Genomic DNA, 22791 nt, shown 5'->3' with positions numbered 1-22791 from the left:
TCTGGGAGGCAGAGCAGATATCCACGCAAAGCCTGGCACTCAGCCCGCCGAGCGAGCAAGTGAAAACCAGCCATTGGCAATTCCCAGTCAGTTTAAATCCAAAATGTTTTTCAATATGACTAAAACTTTCACAGCTCCAGCCTCACCCCAGAGATGCTATATGCACCCCAGGGGGTAGACCTGGGTGGGAAATTGCTGCATCCAGCTTTGCTGTCTTCAATTTGTATCATAGAAACCGTAAATACGGTATTTTCTGTGTCCAAATGGAAGCTGGCATAGAAACAGAATAGGCTTTGCAAACTGTCTCAGCCCTTCCCCCCCCGCCGCCCGAGTCTGAAGTAGGGACCACAGGAGAGGGAGCCTAGCTATTCTCCTTCTCTTCCAGGCAGTGGGAAGCCCCCACCCCTAATTCACATCAGCTCACCTTGGTGTGGAGCTTTGTGATGTCAGGCCTCCGCTCAGAGAGATTGAAAAGCTAGAAGGGGGAAAAAGAAGAGATCATGAGATGGTGCTAGCTGGCTGGCTGTCCATCTGTCTCTCTGTCTCTCTTTCCTTGCCTTTGCACTCCTCCCAACCACCCAGTGAAAATTCTATCCATCCCTAAGCTTACAGTGGAGTCCCATCAGACCCACACATTGACCAACAGGCATTCAACTATAGGTTCTCAGGATAAAGAGGAGAGAGGGGGATCCTGGGTGGCTCAGTCATTTAAGCATCTGACTCTGTCTCAGGTCATTATCTCTCAGTCCATGACTTTCAGCCCCATGGCAGGCTCTGTACTGACAGTTCAGATTCTGTGTCTCCCTCTCTGTCTACCCTCCCCCACTCTTACTCTGTCTCTCTCAAAAATAAATAATAAAAACATTAACAAAAAAGTTAAAGACGAGGAGAGAGAAGTACAAAGACATTCAGCCCCAACCCTCAGTGAGCAGACAGACCCCCAAGATGTTGTTTCAAGATATTCAAGCTGAAGATGAGAAGGGGATGCAGCCTGTCTCGGGTCCCACATGTCACCCATTCACACTGGACGGGAATCCGGTGGTGTTACATGATAAGTGTTTGGCCATCTCTGGTTTCCACTTCACGTGTCAACTTTTGAACCTCATGCCTCTGAAAAAGCACCAGCTCTGTGGTCGGACGCCCTCCAGAGTCTGCAAATCACCCTGAGTGGGGCCCCTCAGACCCTTGGCGCCCCTCTCCCAGCAGATACCCCGACACCAAACCACATCCCATAAGACCCCCCCAGTCCCTGGAATTCCTGTCTCCACCTCCACCTCATTGCCCAGGAAACTCTAAGAAAACTGTGCTGTCCCCTGCCCAGGAAAGCGGACCACACAGCCTGCAATGGGCAAGACGGAGGGAGGGTCGCATGGCAGTGAGACCCACAGAATCCTAGACTCCTGACACTGGGAATGATCCCAGATGGCTTCGAGTCCATTCTTGGACCCTGTAACCGCACACACTTTACTATATTAACAACAGCTACCACTCGAGTGTCCCCAACCTGCCAGCCCAATGCTGAGGACTTTACACCTAGCAGCTGGCTTAGTTCTCTCAACAACCCTAAGAGGTAGGTGGTACAATCAGATCCATTTTACAGATGTAGAACTTAAGGTTTAGTGAGACGAGTGGCCATGGTCAGACAGTAAGAGCACTGCCAGCATTCAAACCCAGGACTCTCTGATGTCTGAAGCTGGGCTCTCAACACTGCCCAACACAGCTGATGGACAGTTGTCTGTGGTGGGTTCCACAGCACCCCACAAAAATTCATATCCACCTGGAACGTGACCTTATTTAGAAATAGGGCCTCTGCTGATGTAAGTAGTTAAGGATCTCAAGATGAGATCATTCTGGATTTAGGGCGGGCCCTGGGTCCGATGCCTGGTTTCCTTGTAAGAGGAGAAGAGGACCCACAGAGAGATACAGGAAAGAAGGAAGGCCGTGTGAGGACAGAGGCAGAGACTGGGGTGATGCAGTGGGAAGCCAAGGTCACTAAGGATCGCTGGGAGACACTGGGAACCAGGAAGGGGAAAGCAGGATTCCCCATAGAGCCTGCAGACAGAGCATGGCCTGGCCAACACCTCGATTTGGACTTCCAGCCTCCAGAACCGTGAGAAAATTCGTTTTGTTGTTGCAAGACGCCAAGTTGGTGGCAATCTGTCACAGCAGCCCCAGGGACCTAACACAGCCTCTGACACGGGACTCTGCTCACACATCACGGCGGCCCCTTGTGGCTGCACGGTCTGTTCGTCTGTTCGGCAGGGGCAACCCAACTCCACAAGCACCTCCTTGTAGAACGGAGCCCTCCCCTGGGGCCAAGGTGAGTGCCAATCCCCTGCGCCGGCCCTCTGCCACTAGGGGAGAGCCCCACCGGGGCCCTCGTCCACACTCGCGATGTGCTCCTGGGCCAGGCACCATCCCCGTGACAGCAACACAAGGTCCCTTAGGCTGCGCACTGCCACAACCCTGGCGTCAGACTTCTCAAGGCACGGGCGGTGTGCCAGCTCCACCGCCTCCTGACACTGTGACCGCAGGCAAACACCGCACCTCTTTGTGCTCTGGCAAAACCTGCTTTCTTGCACTGCCATGAAGTTAAGTATGTGGAAAGCAGACAGAACAGGGCCTGCCTCACAGGGAGCGCTCGATAACACAAATTCTTGTTAGGTTCTCCTCCTGCTCAACACCCACATATACACACAGGCACACACAGACCCACACATGCCCATGTGTACACATACATACACTCATGCACACATGCACAGGCATGCCCGTGTGTACATGCATGTGTGTGCACACACGCCCATGGGTACATATACATACACTCATGCACACACGGGCATACACATGGATGCCCTTGTGTACACATACATGCACTCATGCACACACGCACACATGCCCATGTGTACATATACACACACTCATGCACACAGGCACACACAGGCACATGCATGCCCATGTATACATGCATATGTGCACGTACACGTGTCCGTGTGAACATATACATATAGTCATGTGCGCGCGCACATGCACACGGGCACATATGTGCACATGCATGCCCATGTGTACATATCCATATACTTGTGTGCGCACGCATGCACACGGGCACACACATGCACACGCATGCCTAGGTGTACATATATATACATTCATGCCCACGTGCACATGGGCACACATGCACACACATGCCTGTGTGTGCATATACATACATTCATGTGCATGCGCACATGCACACGGGCATGCACATGCACACATGTGTACATATACATACACTCATGCACATGGGCACATACATGCACACGCATGCCCGTGTGTACACATATATACACTCAAGCACATGCACATAGGCACACACATGCACACACATGCCTATCTGTACATATACACACTCATGCGCATATGCACGCACACGGATACACACTCGTGAGCACATGCACGCACACGGGCACATGTGGCTTGGCTCCAGATGCCACATTCCAGCCGCAGACACACTCCTTCCAGTAAAGCTGGGCTGGAGGATAAGTGAAGACTCAGGCCATGAGCAAGGCAAAGAGCTGGCCCAGGGCGGGTGAGCAGGGGCACCAGCAGCAAGGACGGGGGTGGGGGACATGTACCAGGCCCCATCCTCACCAGGTAGCTGCCTCCATGTTTGGACTTGAGCATCTGGGCCACCTCTCGGAGGTTGCTCCGGAAGTTCTCCTCGTTGGCTGTGCTGGGGAAGGAGACGGCGATGATCCTCTCTGTGACATACACCAGGTCCAGCTCACAGCTGTCCTCTGTGGTCCGGCTCACACTCATGTTTCTGGAGAGACAGGAGGCAGAAGGGGGTGCGGATCAGAACCCTGCTCCTCAGGGCAAGGTTTGGGATCTGTACCCCCTACACACCATCAGTGGTCCATAATTCCAACCCCGGAGGCTTGGCTGTCCCCTGACCCAGCGCCAAGGCCAGAGGCCTCCCCTGGCAAAGCCAGTGCAGCCAGCAAGGCCAGGCTGGGAGCACAGGGAGAAGGGAGCTGGGCAGGGGCTGGCAAGGGTCTCGGGCCATTTCAAAGCCAAACAGTGACGACAGCAACCCTAGGTGCCCATCAATCCTGTTGGTACTGCCTTCAACCTGTAATCCCAGAGGTCAGGGTCAGGATCAGAACATGCCAGGAGCCCAGGAGTCCAGCTCGGCCTTCCCACATGCTGTGGCCACCTGGTCTGGCGCAAGTCTTCCAGAGGATTCTGGGACGGATCCGGAATAGGAAGGAGAGCAGTGGGTGGAAGCCAAGCATTCTGCGGCCCTCCCTTTGCTCCCAAGCTGGGGGGAAGGGGCGCAGGGACTTCTCAGGGGAAAGGGCAGCTCAGGTGACAAGCTCACCTGGGCTCCAGTAAGCCAGACCACAGCGCACATTCCAGCCCTCCCCAGAGGCAGGCCAGCTCCTGCCCTTTGTTCCCTGGCTCTCCCCCACCTCTGGCTGCTCCCACCGCCCACAAGGGCTATTTCTTGGCAGTGGCCTCCGTGACTTCTAAGAGGGTGATGAGCCTCTGCTGCTGCGGTGGTAGGTGGCCACCTGAGCTCCTAAAAGAAGCGAGGAGCCCCCGGGCTAGGCACTGGGTGAGGGGAGGTGGGTCTCACTCCTTTATACCTCATTCAGCTTCTCTTCCAGCAGGAGGGCCCAGGGTGGCCCCAAGAGGGCTGGCAGGAAGGGGATATGGGTCTCAGGACACTGAAATTCCATTCTGAGGCCTACCTGTGGCTTCTGGGGGCAACTTATACCCTCCCTGTCACCATACCTTCTTACCCTGTCACCAACTCCCTACTGCCTCCCTTCCTCTTTCTATCCAAGGCGGGCAACACTCCCATTTCCTTCTGAGAAACTTTCACTACAGCAGGGTCAAGGTGAGACTGGAGGGGCAGCAGAGAAATACCACCAGCGTATTTCAAAGAGACAGGGTGGCATTGGCAGAATCCAGATGTCCACTAGGGTTAACTCTGAACCCAACTGTGCACATGGGGCTTGGAGGTAGGGAGGCCAAGCGCAAGGTGTGGCTTCTCCACGGCAGCAAGGACAGGAGCCAAGTGGCAGAGGGGCCAGTGGGCTGTGGTAAGGAGACCAGTTTGAATTTGACCTCTGAGCTGGGCCATTCTTTGTCCCTAAGATAAGGTTCTCACTGCAGCCTTTGGGGGCGGGGATGGGGGTCCAAGGCAGAACAGTGCCACCGCCTGGACAACTTCAGCATCGCACCCTGCACCCTCACCCCAAGGTGGTTCTCAGCTGTAAGGGAAGGACAGGATTCTCTAAGGGGCCGCTCAGGTCTGCAGGCAGCTGGCACTGGCAGCTTTAGCTACATACCAGCGCTCCCTGGCTGGGCTCCACTTCCCCGGAGCCAGATTCTCACTTATCTCAGGAGCCTCAGATGTGGAGGTGAGGCAGAGAGGGAAGGGCCCAAGCCAAAAAACCACAGGACCTGGACACAGACTCCAGATCAGCAAGGCACCGAGTCCTTGTGCATCCCCTTCCCCAGCCCCTGCCAGTCCAGCCAGAGAGAGAAGTGTCCTTTCATAAATGACCCTCCAACATCAAAAACCCCTGCCCACGATGAGGACTTGGGTCTAGCACAACCTTGATGCCCACCAGTCCCGAACCACACCCAGGCTTTGCCTCCTGTTGGATGCGTGACCTTTAACAAGTCACCGCACCTCCCTGAGACTCGGTTTCCCCATGTGCCAAATGGGAATAGAATACTTACCTTGCAGGGTTGTTGCCAAGACTAGATGAGATCGTGCAGGGACATTAAAAAAAAAAAAATCCAGCTCAAGGCCTGGCTTCGAGCTAGAACTCAAAACATGGTCATTTCCAAGGGTCTGCAGCTACCCGCATCCTCTCTCGGTGGCTTGCCCATCTGCCCATGCTCCCTACCTGTAGCTTTATGACTTCGGTCTCAGACACCCAAGGGCATGACTTCCTGGAAAGACCCACAGTGACCTCACAGCGGCACCTCACCCCTCGCCCCCTGCCCCACACACAGGCCAGGCATACCTGATGGGCTGGGGATGAGGCTGGACACTCGGGGTGACTCTGCTGGAGCCCTGGGACAGAGGAAGGAGAAGCGGCATTAGGAAGGAGGCCAGGGGAGAGCTGCCCATGGGAGCAGTGGCCAAACACAGATGCTCCTCTCACCTTGCCAACATTCCAGCCCAGGCACCCTAACATCCGGGCAACACAGCGACCTAACGCCAACAGCAGTCAATGCCAATTCCTTGTGAGTGTGCGCGCAAGCCCCCAGAGGGCCCAGGGAAGGAAGAAACCCCAAGTACTGAGAAATGTCCAGGCTGGTGCCGTCTGCACTGAGTACACGCTCAATAAAACAGTTACTAAATGGATGGAAACACACTTCATCTTGATTCACTGGACGTCGTAACAGTAACCCCCAGCGGAGAACACCGACCGCAAGCATGACAGAAGGAAAGACTGGTGACAGCAGCCTCTGCCCAGCTCTGAACCTTTGCCCCCTGACCACCAGCATCCCACACTCCTCCCCTTCAAAGCAGCCATTTGAGCAGAAGTTGTGGGTCGAGAGCAGTGAGGGGTGGCGTGTACCGACCAGGACCAGTGCTGGGTGGCCAGTCATCCTCCTGAGGACCCACCGTCCATCGTCTGTTACCCCCTCACCCACTCTCATCTCTAGGGCTGTCAACTTGCACAAATTTAGGCAAACAGACCCAAGTTCGGGTCCCCAACAGCCCAAGACAACCCAATGGCACAGTGATAAAAGCTCATGGTCAAGGTCCTGCAACATCCTGCTGGGCGACCTTGCGACTTAGCGCTCAGGGTCTCTGTATCATCACATGTAAGATGGGGCCATCCTTATGGAGCTGTCTGAAGAGTAAAAGAACGCATGTGTATGAAGCACGTCTATATTGTTACTGTTATTACATCTAATACAATTAAAAGGGTAGTTATGCGTACAACCCACATTCATCTCTATACAAAATCGGAGGCCTGCATCACCTCTACCACCGTCTGCCACCCATTCTGTCAGCCACCTCACATGATGCAAAATTGAACGCCCAACTTCGAGATTCCTGGGCCCAGCCAGAGCTCTCCAAGCCCATCGGCACCTTCCACACATCCCTGTGCCTCCCCGAAGCTAGCCTTTCCCCACCACCAAGTTGCAACCACCTCTCCGAGGAGAAAGGACCACAGTCTGCCAGGGAGAGGAGAAACTGAGGCACAGTGACTCACCCCCGGGACAACGACTGGCAGGATTCACCCTCAGACTTTGGATTTAACCACTGGGGCCCTGAGGAGAGGAGCACGTGGGGAAGCCTGAAGCCGGCAGGGCCCGAAGTCAGGGCAGCCCCGCGAAGAGAAGGACTCTCTATGCAGCCACCTGTGAGGAGGCTGCACCCCAAGCACCCCCTGCATGGGCTACAGCCCAGCTCTGAACTACCCAGCCTCTGAGGCAGCAGCAGGAGAAACAGCCAAGCTGGGCTGTCGGGGAGGAAAGTGTCTGTCCCCCTCCACAGACCCCTGGCCATGACAACTTGGGTTTGCATGAGTCAGGCATGGGGGAGTAGGGGGTGGTAGGAGGGATCGTGTCTGGTTTTCAAGCCCCAAACCAGGCTGTTCCAAAACTACCCACCCAGAGGAACACAGAGACCCAACACTTCATCCGTCTTGATTTCACTGGGCCCTGAAGAGGAGCCTCTGGACGGCCCCAGGCCTCAGGCCCTGCTCCAGGCCCCGGGGCCACCCTGCTATAAATAGCCCCTTGGGTTTCAGCTGTTGCTGATCCACAGCCACTTTGGAGGAGGCCACCACAGCTGCCTCGCACAACGGGAAGCCACAGCTGTAGCCGAGGCCCACGGTGTGGTCAGGGCCACAGGTCCAGGCCCACGGAGCTGCAGGGAGACAACGTGATGCCGAGACCAGCATGGCGCTGGGGCTGGGGAGCCGAGGGGAGCCGGCAGCCTCCTTGGGCGCAGGGGTGAAAAGGAAGAACAGGCCAGGAGAGCCGGATCCCGTTTCTCCACCCCCCCTCCCAGCATTACAACACTCCACATTCCTTAACCTCCCCACCCCAAAAAAGCCCAGGAAGATAAATAAAAACTTGGCCCCAACAGCGTCTGGCCATGTCGCCTCCAGAGGGGATAAGACAAAGTCCAAGCCGGCTCCGCTCTGCCAGGCTGGCCGGGAAAGGGGCGGCAGGGGAGGAAGCTGCCCTGGACCGTGACCCCACCTGATGACAGGGACGGGAACAGCTGGATGGTCATCCCCTGTTGAATCACTGGGCTGTCCTCTAGCTGACGGGGCTTCCTGTTTTCTGCAGAGTTTGAGGACATGTGACACTCGCTGGCAGAAGGCAGACACACGCGGGTGACAAGCCTGAGTCGAGTGGACATGGAGAATGGCACACAGGTGTGGGGGCAAGGGGGTGAGCGGGCACGGCCTAAGACTCCAGAACACACAGGTGACCTCACCCATGAGGCCAGGGATGGGCGCCCCCCCGATGCACGCCTCAGCCCCCAGGCCCTCCCCCAAGAGGCTGGCGGCCAGTGGAGAGATCACTCATCTCTGCTCTCTGTCATTGGGCTCGTCTCCTCATTCCGAAAACCCTCACTGAGAGCCACCCGCTGTGTCCCAGGCACCGGGGACCAGAGGAGCCCAAATCCCTGACCTCAGAGAGCTTATAGTGGAGGAGGGGAGACATTCTTCAAGAACAGACATGAGAAGCCGCTGCCGGGTCTCACTGGCCAATCTGTAAAATGGGTACAACACCATGTTCATGCAATCTTATGTGATTCACCTGTTCCACCTAAAGCCCCCAGGGGAAACTTCCAGAGGCTTTTACAAAGAGTACTACAAAGATATTATTTGAAAAAGAAAAATGAGCTTGCTGTCAGCCTATAATCCCATTCTTCTCTCTGGGGCTCTCAAAGCCCTTTGCCCATTTGGCTTTCACTTCCTCCCAGCTTCCCCCAGGACAGAGATGGATAATACAACTTTGATCCAGCTCCCTAGGCACCAGGAACTCCCCTACAATCATCACCAAACCACGATCTCTCTTTCACTAAGAGAACAGCGTGAAGGAAATTCCACAGCTCCCCCACCAAAACAGTGTCTGACTTCTCCATCAGGAAGTTCCTCCTAATATCTAACCTTCACCCTTTGTCCCGCTGATCCAGCCAACTCTTTTTGCTTTGGTCCTCACTGCCAACGACCACTCCCCACTCGGACACTTAGGAGTGGTTCAAGGTCTGTGGCCCTAGGCTCCGTTATTTGCCGTCTTCTTCACTGTGCGGTAAAGAGAGGGAACCCCAGCCCTTGGGTGGGGTTGGCTCAGAGCAACAACTGTGTGGGAACAGTCCTGCCTGCCTCTGAGGTCCACAGACCAAACACAACAACTCTGGACCAAAAGAAAAGCCATTTCCTGAGCCCCAGTCCCCAAGGGGCCGAGCTGGGAGGAGGGTCCATAAGCAACACCGGGGGCCACGTCAGACAGTCAGAATTCGGTGCCCAATCTACGTCAGGGGCCCGTCCCCACTCCTACCTCTGCTCTGGGAGCTGTGGCCACCCCCTCCCGCCCCCACCAGCCCCTCCAGCCACACCCCTTCCTCTCTCCTTCCTGCCCACCAGCCTGGATTTTTCCAAAACAGAGTACGACACAGCACACCATCCACAGACCTCTCTACACACCAGCCCTGCTAGAGGAAAACAACCATTCCGGCTGTGAGGCCTGGGCCCCGGGCCAGAGACAGGAAAACAGCTCGACAAACAGGCGCACCAGCACGGCACCAGGCTCAGGGCCGCAACCGTGCCGCCTCAAGAGCAGGTCTCCTGGCACGGGGCAGACCGCGTGGGGGCCCCCATGACTGAGCAGGGCATGAACCGATGACCCTGGGATCACCCATCCTGGGAGAGGCGTCCGGGAACTTTAAACATCAGGTTTTCCCTCCTTTGCCGTACATGGGCCATTCTGGAATCCGCTCACTTGCTGAGCCTTGCACGTGTTCCCAGGACTAGAGAAGCTAAACCCGAAGTCATGGGGTCCCTCTTCCCACATCCAGGCAGGACACAACCCTTTACCCACCTTGGCACAGAACAGACACACACGCTTTCATCCCAAATCAACAAACTTTCCTTCTTAAAGAAACCTCCCGTCCCAACTAAAGAGCCACTTGTTTCTTCCCCGGGACCAAGGTCATACCCACCATCGCGTCACAAAGTTCCTCATGATGTCTAACTTCACTCTCTTGCTGCAGCTTTCCCTGACAAGCTATGTCTGGCCCAGGCTGGGGCTGTGGGAAGCGGCAGCACCAGGACCTAGCTTGTAAGTGTGCCCATCATGCCCTGGCCAAGGGCCGGGAGAGCCGGTACCACTGAATCCAAGCCGCAGACCCAGGAAGGGGTGGGGAAGGCACTCGTCAATTCACGGAGCCCCTTCAAGCCTCTACCTCCTCATCTGAAAAATGGGACCAAGGGCGCCTGGGTGGCTTAGTCGCTTAAGCATCAACTTCAGCTCCAGTCATGATCTCACAGTTCGTGAGTTCAACCCCATATTGGGCTCTGTGCTGTCAGCATGGATACTGCTTTGGATCCTCTGTCTCCCTCTCTCTCTGCCCCTTGCTCACTCTCTCTCTTTCAAATAAATAAACATTAGAAAAAAAATGTTTAATGGGACCATAGCATCCACTGTAGCAGGGTATGTGAGGATCATAAAAATACCCAGCCCAGCTCCAGGCCCTTGGTCAAAATAATAGGAATACAAATGGCTACTATTTATTGAGCATATATTATATGCTCTGTGTGCACTGCTTTAGTTCGTCCTCAGCAGTAGGGACACACAAAACGTAATTTCTGATCCACATCCCAGTCCCCAAAATACCACCAACTTGGACAAGAGTTCCCCCCCGCCAGCGTGTGCACCCCATGCCCCTAGGACCCATGCATACCTTGAACAGAGCCTTCCCCCCTAATTTTAGAGGCATGCTCCCGCTCCTCCTGGACAAGTCGTGCAGCCCCAGGGACGCCTCCACCTCGCAGGGCTGCCCATGCAGGGCTGCCCCAGGGCAATGTGGCCGTGGCGGCCGCCTGCAGTGGCTGCCTCCCGCTGCCTTAGCGCCTCCCTCCGGGGCCCTCCCCACCACGGGTCAGGCAGCTGTCAGATGATAGGGCCTCACGCCATCAACAGCTCCCCTGTGCCAACCGCCAAAACCACTCCCTGTTCCTCTGAGGATCGGGGCGGGCGACGACGGGGGCCAGCACAGGGGCAAATCGTCAGACACAGGTCGGGGAGAAAGGGAAAGGCCTGACTGTGTGGGGCGTCTACCCTGGGCACAGGAGGACAAGCCCAGACACGAGCACTGCTCACAGCAGGGACCCAGGAGAGCCCCTTCTGTCCTTCCCCAGGCTCTTTTCCTTTAGGCAATTTGCCCATTGAGCTCCGCCAAAACTGCAGGGCCGGAAGAGCCCAGAGGGATCAACTGGCCCATCTTCCAGCTTCTTCCTCCAGAATTGATGGCATTGAAGCCACACGGAAGGTTGTGCCGTTTTCAAAGACCCCTTGCTCCAAAGAAGCAGAGCCAGCACTTCCTTGAGGCCTGACGACCCTCTGAGAGCCCAGGAGTCCTTCTTCACCTCTGTCCGTCATCCCTCTGCTGCAGTTCTGCTGGTGTCCTGCTCACTACCGAGCCAGACCTCCCAGCACGCCTCTGTGGCCTCCCTCCCCAGCCCGGAGCTCCGAGGTCTGGCAAAATGATGGGCAAACAAGCTCTGGAGCCCTGGATCCAGCCAAGCTGGGGGCCGAGGCCAAGGCTGAGGTCCAGTGCATAAGTACATGGGGACTGTTCACCATCCCTCCTCCTCCCTCCCTGCTCAGCCGTAGCGTTGAGAGACCCCTGCCTGTCCTTCTGGAAAGAAGGCAAGGGTTGCTCCCAACAAGGCAGGTAGCAGACAGCACCCAAACCTCCAATCCCCCCAGGGCACCACAAGCCCAGTCACACCCTTCCCTTCTCCATCTCCATACTTACCTCTTCCTCAAGGCTTTTCCGTGTGGTTCCACCCCGGAAAGCTCCTTCTCCCTGGAGGCGGAGAAAAAAGGCAGTCAGAGAGGGGAGTCAAAGAATGTAATCAAACGGCACCCTCGTTTTTCACCACCTGGCTTTGGCAGGGGTTGGGGGAGAGGGGGCTGGCAGAAGGGCCTCGGAGCGAACTTAGTCGTGTGTTTTAGCATTTCTTTGCCACTAAAGGCCCTTCAGAGCGACCCAACTCACTCATTTGCGTCTCACGACCATGCTTATGATTTTCCTCTTCCCACTTTGCAGGTAAGAAAACTGAGGCACAGGGGCGCCTGGGTGGCTTAGTCGGTTGAGCGTCCGACTTTCGCTTAGGTCATGATCTCACGGTTCGTGGGTTCGAGCCCCACGTCGGGCTCTGTGCTGACTGCCGGCTCGGAGCCTGGAGCCTGTTTCAGTCTGTGACTCCCTCTCTCTCTGAGCCTCCCCTGCTCACACTGTCTCTCTCTCTCTCTCTCCTAGAAATAAATAAAACATAAAAAAAGAAAAAAAAGAAAACTGAGGCACAGGCAGGCTCATGACTTGCCAGTGGTCACACAACTAGAAGCCTGAATGAAGGGGGCACCTGGGTGGCTCAGTCAGTTAAGCGTCCGACCCTTGGTTTCAGTTCAGGTCATCATCTCGTACTTTGTGAGTTCGAGCCCAGTATTGGGCTCTGTGCTGGTGGTGCAGAGCCTGCTTGGGATTCTCTCTTTCTCTGCCCCTCACCTGCACCTATTCTCCTGCTCGCTTGCTCTCTCAAAATAAATAAATAAACTTAAAAAAAAAAAAAGAAGAAGAAGAAAAAGAAGCTTGGATGAGGTAGGATCTGAACACAAGCCCTCCAACTGTCAGCCCATTATCACGTGCCGGCCATGGCCAGGAGGTCCCCCTCAGCTGCTAACCTCGGTTTCTGCACATCAGGGCCCACCCACTCCCTTCCCTTCCTCCTCTGTGCTGCCTTGAGGAAACTGGAAAATTGTCTGTCTTTCTGCTAAGTCAGAAAGTTCTGTTCGGAAACCTCTGCCCGGCTTTCTCACATTCTACATATTTAATAACGAAACCCACATTTAACCACTGGCCTCTCCCACTTGCCTAATTCCCTAGCAATCCATTTCCGAACACTCAAGTGATGTCAGGTGCCCCTCTCCCAACGTGACCCACAAGCTCGTCACTTCCCCCCAAGTCTCCCAGGTCTACTCCAGAAAGACATCCCCAAACACATCTGTTCACTTTCCCCCAAATCCACCTTTTGCTTTCCGGGCCCCCCACACAATGCCCAGCACCTGCCATCACTCACTCACCGTGTTGGCTACATTCTTTGGGGCATTCTCAGGGTTGATGGGCTGCAAAATACAGGGAGAAAACAGTGTGAGGCCTCAGGACAAACAGCCATGGGTTGGCTCTCTCCCCAGGGCTGGTGGCCATGATGGGCGGAGTGCCTCTTGAAGCAGGCCTGATGACGCCAACCCAAGGTTCAGACTTAACCTGGCTAGCCCCATGCTTGGGAGGTAGAGTTTGGAAAATGAAAAATAATCCTATTGGTACTAGAACCACCCAGCTTGACAAACCTCTCACCAATGCGTGTGACTCAGTTGTGGACCCCTCCAGAAAGGAGCCAGAGTCAAAGTCATGCTGGTTCCTACATTCCAGCCATCTTCACCTTGTCATTTATTCATGACAAGAACCCAGTGTGGTGGGTCCCATTATTACCTTTGAGCCCCACTTCACAGAAAAGGACAAGGTAAACGAGTAGCCCAAAGACATTGACTGCTACTGGCCACAACAAATTTGAACCCCATCTTGGGACTCTGTGCTTCATGATCTTTGTGTGAAACCCTCACAGTCCAGGATGAAGTTGGCCAGAATCTTAACTCTTCTGTGGGCTTTCACAGCCCCCCACCATTACCCTGGCTCCAAAGCTCTGCCCCGTCCAGACCTGTGCCTAGATCTCCTTGCTTATTCCCACATCCAGGCCTCTGCTCGTAAATTGCCGCCCCGCCCCCCCTCCCCCCCCCCCACCATCCATGCTCTTTTCCAACAAGCTCTCCTCCCCCGTAAGGCCCTTCCTGAACACCCAGTAAGGAGGACTCCCTCCCACCCTGGAACTCAATTAGCCTGCTCTCTGTGCTATGTCTCTCTGGTCCTTAGGGTGTAAGTAATCTCACCATGGGAATATGTCTTGGGAGTCTTAACCTACCTGCTTCCAAAAGACATTCAAAGCAGCATTTTTACCAACTCAGCTGCCGTATCCCTCATGCCGGGGACAGGGATGTATGTGTAACTGGCCACCAGTAAATGCCTGTGGACTGGTCCTGTCCCTCATGCCAGCACCAACCACCCTTTCCCTGCCGGGACATTTGTGTGTTTCCTACTAAAGGCATCTTGAAAATTGAACTCCTTGGACTCCCCCAAACAGGAGAGAAATATCCCATTCCAGATCCAGTTCCTGCCTACCACCTCTAGGGCTCTGTTTCCCACCCAGTAAAGTGGTTCCAGGGGTCCCTGAATCACACAGAAGGATGTGAGCATGACCGTGAAGGTTAGAAAGCAAGCAGTTGCCAAGATGAGCAGGGACCAGCTTAGGATAGTGTCTCCAAGCAGGAAACGCCTGCCCTAACCCCATTCCTGGTAGCTGCTCACCCCTCCCTGAGGATGACAGGGGAGAGGACAGAATGACCCTCTGAAAGGTCCTGGCGTCAGAGAGGAAAGCTGGGCACGGAGGAAGAAAGCCAGCAGAGATCAAGGTAGCAGTGCTCTTTCTGGAAATGGCCCAGTCTCCTTTTCCCCTATGGCCTGGAAGATGGGAGGCTGAGGCCAAAACTTCTTTTCAGGGGATGAAACTTCCTGAGTAGCTCAAGGCCAAGGCAATGTGGACGGTTGAGGGAGGACAGGGTCCAGGAAGAGAGTGAGAGACAGGGAGGCAAGTCAGCTAGCGCCTCCCGGTCCCCAGGTCAGCCTGCCTGGAGTCTGAGGACGGCTCTGGAGAAGTAAAGATGCCACATTCCAGCCCAGCCTCAGTCCTCACCCAGCTCCCTCTCAGACCTCACTCCCGGCCCATAGGCCACCAGGCAGGGGTGATCTGGAAATCTCCAGGGACCCCTATCCCAGACTCATCTCTAGGAGCTGCCTGCTAATTGGGGCCAGGTTCTCCCCTCAGCCTCCAACAACCACCAGCCCCAACCGCGGGAGTCCTTGGCAGTGGCGCCCTGACACCCCCCCGCCCCCCTCCAACTATCCCTTCTGGCTCTGCAATGCTCCTGTGGAGACTGTGGCTAGGCAGGAAGGCCCAGCAGCCTCCTCCCTGAGCTGCTCTGGCCTCCAGGAAAGGAGGAAAACTCCAGGAGGGCTGATCCCAGGGACCTTCTATGTGCAGAGTCTACACCGCAAAACTGAGATTGGAATCCAGATCTCCCAACTCCAAAGCCCTCACTCCTAACCAGCCTGCCTAGACAGGGGGTGCGGGGCGGGGGGGCGGGGACAGAAAGGACAGAAATGGGATTGGACGTAAAAGGTGGAGACAAAGTACATGCCCCAGGCCCATTACAGGCCCTTAAGAGCCCCTTGTCCTGCTCTGGGTAAAAACTCCTGAGAGGTCTGACTCTGGGCAGAATAGAATGTGAACTTGGGAGCGGGGGAGGGGGCGTCTCAGAATCCCCTAGAGGGCTGTGGACATACAGGTGGCCGGGCCATGCCCAGAGGGTCTAATCCAGTGGCCCTATGGTAGGACCCAAGGACATGCATTTCTCAAAGGTTTCTGGGCCCAGGGATGACATTTTGAATACCACAGGTTTAAGCTAACAGGGTTAGCAGCCAGGACCCCCTTCCTGACTCTCTCTGCCACTAACTTGAGACCTCAAGCAGGTCACTTCATCCTTGCTGCTCCTCAACAGGGCCGCAGAGCGCTATTTTGTGAGTACCAAATGAGACGGAGCACATTAAGCACTTAGAACAGGGCCTGGCACTTAGGAAGCTCTCCATAAATGTTAGCTGTTATTTATCATCTCCACCCTGCACACTCCCAAGGCTCCCCCGTACCCTGCCTTGACTCCCCCTGCTCCACCCCTCCCCAATCCGGCACGATGCAAACCAGGGAGATGGGTCAATATTAGAAACCACAGGCCTCAGCACCACAAGAGAAACTTCCCTCCTGGCCAGCAATCCTCTGAGCACCAGCCCCTCTGCCCCCACCCTTTCCCCGTGCCAGCTGGAGGACGGCCACAGGGCCAGCCATCAGATGCCTTCGACTTACTGGTCGAGATGCTTTCTGAGAAGATAAAAATTTCCAAAACCCCCTCCCGAACTCAACACCCAGTGTTTCCCTGCAGTGTTTGCTAACACAGCCCAGCGTGCACGCGGTGCTCCCCGCCCCTCTCTCTGGCGCCCGGACTGAAGGCCTGCTCCTCTGTTTCTGGGGCTTCTGGGACTGAAAAAGGCAAGGGACGGGGAACCCAAGGGCACAGTCTCCCTGAGGCTGCCCCTGCCCCAGGCCCCTGGTTGTGCTGTAGGGAAGCCCCCAACACCCCAAGCTGTGGGCCCTGAGCTGACAAACCCAGACCTCCAATGGCCAGAGAGACCCACAGTGCCTGGGCTGTCGGCCCACCTTCGGCCCGCGGACACACACCCACTCAAACACATACTTTCTCCCGGTTCCACGGTTTAGTTTTGTTCTTAGAACCCCTCACTCTCCAGGACACTATGTATTTTACTTGCTTATCTCATTTAGGGTCTTCCTTCCCCACTACAAGGTAAGTCCCCAGAGCCCCCGGGGCCTGGGACTGGGCCGGGCACACTGTGGGCCCTCAGCAAATATCAACCCAGTGGGTTAACCAAGAACAGCCCCTCACTGTCTTCCCTGGCCCCTGACCATGCTCCCCCCAGACAGTGAGGCTGGTGCCCCCGGACCTCCTGGAGCTGAGCTCTCTAACCTCCATCTTTGCTTGGATTGGGGTTGGAACCTTTCTACACACACACACACACACACACACACACACACACATACACCCCATCCTTGCACACCACTCCTCAGAACACCAACTCTGAGAAGGACCTCAGACACCATCCCCTCCCTCCCTGTTTCACAGATGGGGAAACTGAGGTGCAGAGAGGTAGGAGTCACCCAGCCTCTCACGGGGAGGTCCACGGCAATACTGGGGCCCGCACCCAGGTCTCTGGAGCCCACCGCTGAGCTCACCTGGCTGTCCCTCACTCCTGCAACCTGCAGGCAGCATTAGCAGGATGCCTCCCTGCGGGCTCTCCCCATCCTTCCCCCTGAGGCTCAGCTGCAGAAACAGGGAGGGAGCCCCCTCATCTAGCCCCACCCCTACCCAGTCCCAGCACAAAACCTAGATCCTGAGGACTCCAGGCTTCCCAAAGCTGAGGGCAGCCAGTTCGCAGCCCCACCAGGGGACTTCGGGAACCTTCCTTGCCCCCAGGAAGGACAACAACAAGCAGGTGGCAGGGTTTGGACCTGGTGCCACTTGATGGCCAAGCCTGACTCTTCACAGATCACCCTGCTCTAGGGTCCCAAACTCCGAAGTCGGCAGCGAGGCAAGGACGAGGGTGAGGTGCGTAGGGCAGAAAATGTCAGGAGGCATTCACTCTGAGGCTGCTCAACACGCACCTACACGCCCCGAGAGCAATATGCCTCCTCACATCTCCCCCCTGGATGCCTCACTCGCCTTCCCTCTCCCTGGCCCTCGCCCGGTGATGCCTCTTCATAACATACATAACACAATAACAACAATTGTTCATTGAGTGCTAATGATCTGGGCGTAGTATCAGGTTCTTGACTTTCACCATCATCAGTCTCATCACCGCCCCGTGAGGTCAGCAGGGACCCCATTTTGCAGCTGAGACAGAAGGCCCAGGAGATTCAGTAACTTGCCCAATGCTGCACAACAGGTAGGGAGGAGAGCTGGTATTCGAACTGGGTCCCCTCACCGTCCCAACGGTTCTAGCTCCTCCCCCAGGCAATGATCGTCACTCACTGAGAGTTCCTCTCAATCAACTGCCCTCCCATTGGGAACCCAGCTTTCTGTGACTTAACGACTAATTGTCTCGGACCCTCAGGAGGAAGAGCCTCCTTCCACGCACAGTCATAGGAAGAGGAGGAAACAGTCTGCAGCGGGAGACACTGAGATCAGACATCAGAGCGAACTTCCTGAATGTGAGGGGTTGTGAACCACAGGGCGGATAAGGGAAACTGCACATCCTTTCCTCGAGTTTTTTTTTCCCCCCAAAAATGACACACACGTCCCCTCCATGCACACATACCCACCCCTGACTGTGCGGGTCCGTGGGGCTGGGTCGCTGGGATAATGCCTAGGGGCTCGTGCAGTATATACTGGTGGCCTCAGGGAGGGTGGGCTGGGGAAAAAATGTATCTGTGGGCTGGTTGTGGAGGAAGGAAAAGGCAAAGCAAGGGCCAGTGGGGGGAGGCGGGTAGATGCCCAGGCCCAGGGCTGGGGGGAGGGGTCTGGCGCAGAATGCAGACTCAGCCTCCGGAGGAACATTCTGTCCAGAAATTCCTCACACCCTCCTCCCTTCCACCCCTTCAGCCCTCCCCACTCTTGCCCCCTGGGAGGCCTGGAATCTGGGTGGTTTTTCAGGCCAAAAAGACCCCATGACATCACATCTACTGCCTTGGCAACGTTCTGTGAGGTCACGGGCAGCACTGCCTATCTGGGGTGGGGGGAGCTGGTGGGAGCTGGCAGGTAGGGCCCGCGGGGGGCTGGGGGGGTCCTCAGCTGCCAGGATCCCCAGCGGGTTATTCCAGGCTTACTTGTTCCGTTCCAGAAATAGAACCCTAAGCAGATGAAGGGAGGAGCTGGGAGCAAAAAGGAAGAGGGGGCAGCGCCATTTCCGGGGCACTTAGAGGGGGCACAGCCGGGATGGCACCTTACAGACCCCACAGCCCCAGGGGTGGGCGCGGGACCCCATGCAGGGATAGGCCAGCCAGCTGCCGCAGAGGCTGCACAGTTAGCATCCTGAATTCCTTTCTGCAGATGCAGAAGCCGAGTGTCCGGGAAGCTGGCCGGCCCTGCGTGAGCTCAGGTCTTCACCTCAAAGCCTGTTGTTGGCCCCTCACCCTTCGTGTTAAATACCACCGTCCTGGGAAGGGGGAGCCACTGGGTTTGGGCATCAGCACTGGGTGCAGGGGGCTGGAGAGAGGGCACGGAACAAGCAGGGTTCTAGGCCCGGCCAGAGCAGGAGGGAGGCCGGCAGCCTGGTTCCCCATGAAGTGCTTGGGTGAAGTCACTCCAGGGGCGACATCCTCTCCTGGGCAGGCCTAGGCCACCAGAGAAAAAGAACAGGCTGGGTGTGATTAAATGGAATGTGATGCTTGATTTTCCCTGCACCCCCCAGGGAGGGGCCCAGGCAAGCCCACTCCTGTCCTCGGGCCGGCCTCAGTTCACCCCGAGGGACCCAGCGCCAGTGCACAGCTCCCAGCCAAGAGGGGGCAGCGGCAGGGGTGGGATGCGCTCACCCGGCTAGGCTGGAGGGGGAGTATCCTCCCCAACACCTCCTATCCCCCCAATCGACCCTAGAAGCTGCTCTCCCTCGGCCAGGCCACTGGGAGTCCGCTCTTCCCTTCATCCCTGCCCCTCTGGCCGCTCTTGTCCAAATCCTCTCTGCACCCACTGAGCACCTGCGCCCGCCTCTGGTGCACCCAGCCCTCCTCCCACTCCCTGCAGCCCCCTCACCACCCAGCCACACCCCACAGCTGGCAGCAGACTCTCAGATCCAGCCTTGGGTCACTTCCCCACTCAAGGACCCATAACGGCCCTACTGCTTGGCTCATCAAGTTCAAGTTCCCCTGCCCGGCTTGTGGGCTCCTCCCTCATCTGGCCCCTTCCTCCACACAGGCCAGGTTCGCTCTGCCTCCATTCCCACACTCAGCCAGTTCCACCAGCACGCCCAGCCAGGGACACCAACCAAAATGCGACAGGATTGTCTGCCCCCACTTTCCCCACCCCCCCTTCCCCCACCCAGCAAGGGCAGACTGGCCAAAAACATTTACCCTGGGTTTGCCCTGGCTCCCAACAGGCTCAGTAACCCACGCCAAGGCCCCACCCCCTCTCTGTTTCAGCTTTCTCTCCTCCTTCCTACCTCTCTTCCATTTGCTCAAATCTTAAACTGGACCTGGAACAGGAGACGGACTTCCTCAACTACCACAGCACAAACTGATTGCTTCCTTCCCTGGCTCCCAAGGCAACCTCTGGTCAGACCCCTGCCCCCAGGCGGGCACTAATTCGTTTCCATCTAATACTTCTCTCTCTCCCTCCCCTCCCCCGCTAAACATGGCGCCCGAGGGCCAGGCCCTACACCTAACTTTGGCCTCTCCCAGGAGAGATCCTGGGGGTAGTGGTCAGCATATTAAGTGGATGCCTTGACCTCCAGGAACCATGTACCTTCACAGCCCAGTACCTCCACCAGGCGCTCCCCAGAGTAAGGGTCTGCCACCAGCACCCACCTTACACCTAACAGGTGTCGGTGAGTATGGGTCCTGCAATAGACAGTGACTCTCCCAGGCGGCACCGCTGGGCCATTTTAGGTGTTAGAAAGCTCCTCTTTACATCCAAGTCTCCTCCTCTTTCTAAGAACCTCCACGTAGTAGGTTCTACTCTGGAGAGCAACAGAAAACAAGCTGTCCTTCCTCACGTTCTTACTGCCGTTCTGCACCCACTCCATATTCTCCCTCTCCAGACCACGCAGCCCTATTGCACAAATTGAGATTTTCAGCCTCCCTCACCATTCTGGGAATCTTCTTTGGAATGCAGTGCCCTGAGTTTGCTCTCTCCTTTAAAAACCAAGGCTATACAGGGCTCATCTCTCCTGACATTGCTCTGTGTTCTAGAATCTCCCAAGATGGTCACTCATGGCAGGCAGTGCTACAAGATGAAATTTCATCAAGAGACTGGTGTTCAAACGGAAGTGATCCCTAGCCACAGAGGGCAAGACAGAGGCGCCGGGGCTGAGGCTTCCGCGCACTTCTCTGGAACCGATTCACATCACATCCTTCTCTTCTTCCATGAGGCAGCACGGTGCCTCCTCGCTTCAGATCCGACCTTCAGGAAAGTCATCTGAAAATCACAGGGCCACCACCTCATGCCCGTGAGGCTGGGTGCTATCAAGAAAACAACATTAGTCACAAGAGTTAAAACATGGAGGAAGCTCAATGGCCACTGATGGAGAAATGGGCAAGCAAATTGTGACACACGTACAATGGAACGTTATTCAGCCTTGAAGAGGAAAGACATTCTGACACCACAACAGGGCCTTGAGGACATCCCGCTAAGCGAAACAAGCCAGTCACAAAAGGGCACATGTGATAGCATTCCACTTACATGAGTCACTTGGGTGGTCAAATTCACAGAGATACGAGATAGAATGTAGAACGGTGGCTTGCAGGGCGCTGGGGAAGGGAGGCGGGCATTCTGTTTAATGGGTGGAGTTTTGTTTTACAAGAGTTCTGGAGACGGGTGGGTGATGGTTGGAGGCGGCTGGCCTGCACTTAACACCACGGACTGCCCTCGAAAATGGTTAAGATGGTAAATTTTATACTCTGTGCGTCTTACCACAATAAAAAAAAAGTCAAAAAATATTTTTTCAGGGACTTACTGGACTAAATGGTGTTAAAGTCCTCTCATTCCTGTGGCTCCATGCCACCTAACCCCACCCACCTTCTAGATGGCCTGGCATCGTGGCAGAAAATAACTTTAAGCCCCAGTTTAAAACTGCACCTGGCACAAGGTGGGTGCTCAGGAAAGGTTTGTTGGTAGGATGGATGGACAGAAAGATGGAGGGACAGACCCTCCTCGAAATCTCAGATCCCTTGGCAAATAGGTTATGTAGGTAGGTTGGTGGTTGGCGCTGTTTAGAGAAAGAAATCCCAAAGCATGAAACTAATGAATGTAACATTGTGTGTCAACTTCACACCATATAAATGAAGGGAGAGGGGAGGGAGAGAGGGGAAGGGAAGGGAAGGGAAGGGAAGGGAAGGGAAGGGAAGGGAAGGGAAGGGAAGGGAAGGGAAAGGAAGGGAAGGGAAGGGAAGGGACCCCAGAAAAGTCCACCTGGTTGCATCAAGTGTTTCTATCAGCAGAAAGCATCTAGGGTATCCTGGGGAGAAAGCAGAACCAGGAATTGAAACCCCCACTCCAGGAGCACCTGGGGGCGTGGGGGCTCAGTCAGTTGGGCACCTGACTCTTGATTTCAGCTCATGTCATAATCTCGTGCTGCATGGGATCAAGCCCCAAGCTGCTGACAGCTTGGAGGCTGCTTGGGATTCTCTCTCCCTCTCTCTCTGTCACTCTGCTGCTCACATGTTCTCTCTCAAAATAAATAAACTTTAAAAAATAAAAAAATTAAACCATACTCCTGACCCAGCTCCCTCAACTGCTGTGTGACCAGGAACAAGTCACCTAGCCTTTCTGATTGTTCCTCTGCATAATGCACTCCTCCTGCCTAGCCAGGCTGGTGTCACACTTGCTCGGTAGTACCCAGACCTCCACACAACTCACTGTGCATTCCCCATGGCCCGATGGCAGGGGAAGGACTTCGAAAACCACAGGTGCCACTCAAGTGAATGACATTTGTCATTACTGATTGGTCAGGAGGGTGCACTGTGGTGCTGAATTACTAGGTTAAAATCCCAGCTCCCCCTTTTGAATAGCTCTGTGGCCTGATGTCTCAGTTCCTCGTCTGTAACACTGGCATAATCACAGCATCTCTCTTGCTGCGTTGTCATG

The 22791-nt window shown here is 55.6% G+C and overlaps 1 protein-coding gene across 6 annotated transcripts in view; it reads right to left on the bottom strand.

Moving 5' to 3' along the window:
* TNS1 (tensin 1) overlaps window positions 1-22791 on the bottom strand; it is a 182022-nt gene that overhangs the window by 88865 nt on the left and 70366 nt on the right. For 2 of the 6 annotated variants that reach the window (XM_039233097.1, XM_039233098.1), the window contains 5 exons: window positions 13342-13383; window positions 12014-12064; window positions 6021-6070; window positions 3628-3799; window positions 425-475 (listed from right to left, as the gene is read on the bottom strand). In XM_039233097.1, the coding sequence (XP_039089028.1) occupies window positions 425-475; window positions 3628-3795 (219 nt within the window). In that variant the 5' untranslated portion in view covers window positions 3796-3799; window positions 6021-6070; window positions 12014-12064; window positions 13342-13383. Of the gene's footprint in view, window positions 1-424; window positions 476-3627; window positions 3800-5730; window positions 5814-6020; window positions 6071-6161; window positions 6390-12013; window positions 12065-13341; window positions 13384-18317; window positions 18341-20792; window positions 21613-22791 lie in introns of those variants that run through there. The other 4 variants (XM_039233094.1, XM_039233099.1, XM_039233095.1 and 1 more) reach the window with 4 other exon arrangements.

Source organism: Hyaena hyaena, unplaced genomic scaffold (genome assembly GCF_003009895.1).
Source record: "Hyaena hyaena isolate Hyena2069 unplaced genomic scaffold, ASM300989v1 scaffold_71, whole genome shotgun sequence".
Taxonomy (NCBI): Eukaryota; Metazoa; Chordata; class Mammalia; order Carnivora; family Hyaenidae; genus Hyaena; species Hyaena hyaena.
The sequence above is the reverse complement of the archived record's forward strand: the minus strand, read 5'-3'. Positions and strand labels throughout refer to the sequence as shown.